Source organism: Neopelma chrysocephalum, unplaced genomic scaffold (assembly GCF_003984885.1).
Source record: "Neopelma chrysocephalum unplaced genomic scaffold, ASM398488v2 Primary Assembly neopelma1_87984, whole genome shotgun sequence".
Lineage (NCBI taxonomy): Eukaryota > Metazoa > Chordata > Aves > Passeriformes > Pipridae > Neopelma > Neopelma chrysocephalum.
This window is the reverse complement of record NW_020917262.1, coordinates 1-6,322: the sequence shown is the minus strand read 5'-3', so window position 1 is coordinate 6,322 and position 6,322 is coordinate 1. Positions and strand designations below refer to the sequence as shown.

General features: G+C 44.6%; 1 protein-coding gene across 1 annotated transcript; it reads right to left on the bottom strand.

The window, feature by feature from the left end:
* Positions 1 to 465: 465 nt before the first annotated feature.
* Positions 466 to 6,303, bottom strand: POLB (DNA polymerase beta; the record flags this gene model as incomplete). The annotated part of the gene is made up of 11 exons (XM_027707018.1): positions 466 to 1,975; positions 2,571 to 2,710; positions 3,245 to 3,309; positions 4,015 to 4,101; positions 4,428 to 4,498; positions 4,961 to 5,033; positions 5,121 to 5,175; positions 5,457 to 5,508; positions 5,651 to 5,700; positions 5,900 to 5,958; positions 6,232 to 6,303. Coding segments are annotated over 11 exons (819 nt in total), but the record flags the coding sequence as incomplete, so codon positions are not given.
* Positions 6,304 to 6,322: the final 19 nt, after the last annotated feature.

Below are 6,322 nucleotides of genomic sequence, written 5' to 3'. Positions count from 1 at the left end.
GCGCGGCCCCGAGCGGGAGCTGAGGGTCCCTCACAAACCTGCCCCAGGCCCTGCGCTCCCCGCGCTCCCCGCACTCCCCGCTCCGAACCGGGGCTGGGGGACAGGGGGCTGGATGGGCTCGGTGAGCTCAGTGATTCCCTGAAGTGCCGCCCAGCAGAGCCCTCAGGAAGGGCCGCCGCGGCCCCGAGGTGTTGGAAGGAGCCGAGCTGAGCGAGCCCTTGGCAAACGCTGCCGGGACCGTGCCAGTGCTGCTGACCAGGCCACTGCCAGTCTGTGAGCCCACACAGGAGCACAGCTCTGCCCCTCACACACCCGCCCAGGGCTCACAGCCCTCCCTCCCGCCATCCCCGGGGACCTGCAGCCCAGCAAAGCCCGGAGCAGAGCCAGTGAAGTGGGAGTGTGGGGAGAGAAGACCAAAAAGAAGGGCACACTGTACACGTAGTTCAAGGAAAACAAACAAGCAAGCACTCTGAACAAGCCTTTTTTTTTGCACATAGAAGAATTCACAGCGTTACGGAGAGGGGCTGCAAAGCCAGCAAGTTCTGCCTGGAGGCCCCGGACAAAGCTGGGCTGCCTGTGGAAGAGGATGGAGAACACATCAGTGTAATGCTGTGTGCTGCCCAGGAAACACCTGTCAGCAGGGGAAACCTGTGTTACTGCTTCCTGAGCTCTTAAAATTGTAGCTAAAAAATAATAACAAAACCGGATTGCACATTCATGATGGAATATTCACTTTGTTTATTCCCACCGATCATTGAAGAAAATACTAAATGTATTTGCTATATATATTTTTACTATGAGGCATCAGAAGACTTCACATAGCACCAAGTTAACTTCTAGTTACCTTACATACCACTGCATGCATTACTGCTGGGGAACAGTCACAGAAAAATTATTAAAACTCCCAATATGAATAACAGAAGAAAATAAAGATATAATCAAGAGTACCAGCCTATAATCTCCGTTACTAAGACTGATCAACACCCATTGTATAAGAACAAGTAAAAATGTAGCTGTTCTGTAAGCTTAAGTCAGATAAAAATAAGAAATAGTATTACATCCATCTTTGTTTTATGATTCAGGTCAGGTTAAGTAGTCTGACAATAAAGAATCTTTGTCCCAAATACAGCTAGCAATGCATTCTTGATGAGACCTCCTCTCATATCCAAACCAGTCCTTACCTTCCCCAACAATTAAAGAGGAGGCATAAAATAAGATCTGACAGGTTTGCACATAAAAAAGGGCAGAGTGAATCTACAGGAGTGGTGGAAATGCATCAGGTCATCAGACCAAGCTGAACAAAGTGAACAAAGTCCAGAGCACTGCAGTGGACAGGACCACAACTCCCCTGGTACCAAACCCCAGGCACAGGCAGCAGGAGAATGGTCACATCAGAGCACAGCCCATACTGAGAGGGTTTAGAAGGAAACTGCTCATCAGGAGCTCCAAGACGCTTAACCCAGAGATAAGGAGATATAAATAGCAGTTAAATGGTGTTCTTTAGGAGCACTTCAGGACACAGCTTGCTTTCTCATTCTGTGGCTACACCTACATAAGAGACAAAGAGAGGAGCTGGATGCCCCAACCCTGGAAACATTCAAGGTCAGACTGGACTGGGCTCTAAGAAACCTGATTTAGTTGGAGATGTCCCTGCTCATTGCAGGGGGGTTGGACTAGAAGACACGTAAAGGTCTCCTCCAACCCCAACTATTCCATGACATCTGACAGGATTTGATCCTCACTACACGTTCTGTGCTAGTGCCATGGACTTGCTTTAAACATCAGTAACACACAGTTTTTGCAGTAGTAACCAAAGTAAGACCATGCACTTCATGTGTTCCTAAGAGGCTGTAAACCATCTCTCCAGGCTACCCAGACAATCATTCACTGCGGTCCTTTGGCTCCCGGTACTTCCACTGGATGTAGTCAAAGATGTCCTCTTCACTTTCCACAGGCAGGGCCTCTCCAGCAACTCCTGCAATAAATCACAGCTGCTGTTGGAAAGGGGATGCTCTGTGCCATCCACACAAGCCAAATGCATTGCAAGATGAAGACAAAACTGCTGTAAGTAAAGCAGACTTAAAAACCCACCCAGAACAGCCCTCACTGCCCCCCCGGCCTTTTCATACAGTGTTTAGGTGATTATTCCTATTAGTGTCAAAGGAAATAAGGTAATGAATGAACTTTGGGCCATGTGGTTGTGCAGTTAAATACATTTATAGTTGTGTGCATGTGTGTATAGTCACCTCCCCTCCAAAAAACCAACTGAAGGACATGGCATATCCTGTGAAAAGAGTGGGAAACCCCTTATGTGCTGTGCTTGACACTGAAAAAACAATCTTTACAGCAGTAAGACTTTAAGAAGATTAGGCAGCCCAAAGAGGTAACTTTGTGCCACAGCACTGCCTGTACATAAGCAGGCTGCCTCTTCTTGCTGTAATGGTGCCCAACACCAAAAAGGACACTGTAAAAAGTGTTTATCAGAGCTGTTTGCAAACCACTGCAGCCACCCAGAGATGATCCCACCCAGCATGTGAGCAGAGGACACTCTGTGCAGAGCCCAGACTGACCAGTGACACCCAGGCGACGGATGGTGTACTCGTTGATGGTGAAGCCCATCTCCAGAGCATGAGCTCTCATGTTCTTGTTGAATATGTCACTCCCTGTGAAGTACAGCACACCACAGTAATACTGATCCTTGGGGATAAGCCTAGAGGAAAAAGCAGAAGTGCAGACTTAGAGCAAATACATAACAAAAAAGCTACAAGCCACTTGAAATTCAGCCCCTCAGACACTGCTGTAGGTCTGCTCTCTGTTTATGTCCATACACCCTGCAGCTCTGTACATTTGATTTTCCCCAAGCCAGATCCAAGAATGAAGTGAACTGCACATCAAAGAAAGGTTCAGCACATCTACCTGACCCAGAAGTTACTGGTGTTCAGCCACTACCTGGTTATGGTGCTTGCACTCCTGCCAAGAATTAATGTCAAAGCAGGATGATAAAACAGGACACAGTTCTGAATCTGGATAGAATGTCATGATTTAAAACACAGCATTATTGCTAATGAGCTGTTGTACACACTGGCAGTTGTACAGTGGCTTCCTCAGTGCAAAGGAATTAGAAAGCCAGTAAATGCCACGTTCTGACAATGGAAGGAGGGATCTGGATGCAGGAGTGGATGTAAATGCCTGCTCTGCAGCAGACAGCTGACCTGGGGTCTGGCTGGGTTTTTGGGGGCATTACCTGATATCAATTCTCCTGTGGGGATAGGCTGTGCCATCCTCCTTCTCTGGCAGCTGACAGACACCCTGGCAGGAAGTAAGGCAAGCAAGAAATCCAAATGAAATTAAACGGATTTGAGATCAGTCTTTACCACCCCACCCTTAAAAACCCTCTGAACAATCCTCAGTTATCTGGAAAGCAAAGTTTAATTCCAGCTGAACTGATTACATATTTCACTGGAACAGCTGGATGTCTGAGTACAGTAAATCATTAAAAACTGTGGGGGTAAAGGAGGTTTTTTCTTGAGAAATCCTCTGCCTATTTTCAGTTCAAACTGCTTTTTAATCTTCATGCAATATTTAAGGAAAAAAAGAAAAGGAAAAGCTGCGTTGTGAGCAAGGGATCCAAGAAAACTAATGTTCCTGTAATTCACTTCTTGCTTTAGGCATCCAACATAATCCCCATTATATCCTGAGTCTGAAGGAGGGAGGTTGTGCTGAGGTTCTGGGGAACACCCAGCAAACCAGAGACACAACTCACCTGGTGTGGTGCAGGTTGTCTCAGAGCTACAGAAATATCTGTATACTTCCTAATATTGAGATCTTACTGCAAGAGATTCCCTAAGAGTTAACTGTAGGAAGTTTTTATGGGAGGTAAGGGGGAGAATTAAAAATAAAATAAAATAAAATCACAATTCCAGCAGTCCAAACAATGTATCTTGTAGGTATGCCAGCTTCTGTCAGGAAAGGTAATCCCACCCCAACATCCCTCACCACCAAAGAAGCCCTTACCATGAATTTGGTGTCACCTTTAGACAGCATATCTGTGACAAAGTGGACTTTTTCCAGTTGTTCTACAACTTGATGCAGAAGTTTTGACTAGGAACAATGACAACACAACAGAAATCAGTTCACAAGTAACGAGAATATCTTACCTATTTATACTAGGTGGTGGCTCACATAAGTACAGGACATCACCATAAATATATGTATTATTCTACATGAAATTTGACCCGGGGGGAAAAAATGTAAGTGATTATAACTCCTCAAATTAAACACGGTGATCCAAGGGAGGAGATTAAAATTACAGCAATGAGAAGATGCAAAAAGCTGCAGTACAAGTCTGAGACTACATCTCTCCTGAATTGAAACCCACCCTGGTGGAAGCAAAGCCCAGCACTGACTCCCAGCAGCTGCAAACTCACCTGTTTGGAGGACTGGGATGTGAAGCTCGGATGAGTCAGGAGAACATCCATATCACCACTTGACTCTGCACCTGGGCAAGGGAGAAGCACAGAAAAACCCCTCTGTGCATGACACAGTGCACTGACATTGGTGAACATCCAGCTAACCTTTTCCTATAAACGTGTTTTTCTAGTAGAAAACAGTCACTATTCAAGAATATTTAAAAAAAAAAAAGAGAACCTTGTTCTTCCACCAAAAAGTTTCTATCCCCCATACCTCAGAAAATACCCCAGAATTTCTTGCTGTACTCTCTGGCAGTGAAGGGCAAATGTTGATCATGCAAAAGCAAACAATTCACATTAGAACATACTGCTCTTTATGGGGGCAGAAGCAAGGATTCATGTGGCTGCCTCATCACTGAACTGACCAAACAAGACAATACCAAGAGGAGAGGGCAGGTTCTGGCCCAGACTGTCTCTGGAGAACACCACACACAGTAAAGGGTCTTGCTTATCATCCCAAAATAAACATAACGAGATCAGAGAGTACCAACCTCGTCTAAAACTGCCACAGACCGTAGCAATATAGTTTGGGTCCAGCTTCTTCACCTCTTTCAGCACAATTTCCTGTGTGAAAAGGAAAGATGTGTGTTGGGAGGTGTCAGTCATTCACTGACCAGCAGTACCTCACATCCTCAACAAAGACATTCTTACCTGCATTTGCAGCATTTCTTCCCTTGGGATTCTTTTCTCAAAATCTTCAAAATATCTGCATATATAAAAATAAAAGTATCTGAAAGAGTGCCAGAGGTAACATCTTAAATTTTTAGTCAATTAAATATGTATCAGAGGAAAGAATACAACTTATGTTACTGTCACATCACAGAAAGCTCCCAACTCCCACCAAGGGGAGAGTAAAACCTCAAAACTGCAAGTCTGACTGCTTAGAAGATGGTTTCATTATTTCCACTGCACATGAGGTGGCAGTAGTATATCATACATTCCGTCCTGGTGTCTGGAGGAGCCATTAGAAAAGCCAAGGAAGCTTACTTCAATCCAATTCGCTGGTGGTGGGTCAGCTTGTGCTCATTTTTCCTAAGATCTAGAACAATTAAGAAAAAAAAAACAAAAAAACAAAAAAAAGAGTTACCTTAGGACTCAAAATATTACAGTAAGTTTTCAGCAATGCAAAAAACAATGACACATCACTGGAGTGTGAACTAAGGCCCCAAATCTACATTTACCTTCTAAAGTCTTAATTCCTTCCTCGACAAACTTCCTGGCAGCAGCAGGACTGCAAAGAGACGAGGCAGTGTGGCATCAGGGACAGCAAGGATCTTACAGCACTGAACAGGACATCCCAATGCACTGGAACTGGCTGGGTTATCCCAGTATATCCTCAACTTTTGTGCACATTTTTTCTCAGAACTGAGAATGATTGCATTACCCACCCTCAGCCTCAAGGGTTCTAAACAAAACAAAACAATTTTTACCCAATGCCAGTGACTCGTGTCAGGAAATTGATAGAAGCACTTGTATCATCTTGTCGAATCTACGAAAACAACACAACACAAGCCAATTCCTCCTTTACTCCTTTTGCAATAAACAAAAAACCCTTTGAGAAGATAAAACAGCTTAGTCAGACTCTGCTTTGGAGGCTCACCATAAATTTCTACTTCCCATACACCCTATGTTCACCATTCTTAAGACTGACCTCAATCTCCCCAGGGACAAGAACAGAAACTGTGCAAAGCAAGCAGGCTACTTTGCAAGTTCCAAAGGAAAGCAACTACTGAGAAACAGAGCACAAGGGAAAGAAACCCACCTTTTCCAATTTGCGTAGTTTTCCAGTGGATAAGAACTCATCTATCTTCTCAGCAATCTTAGCACCTACTCCATCCTAAATATTGGGGGGC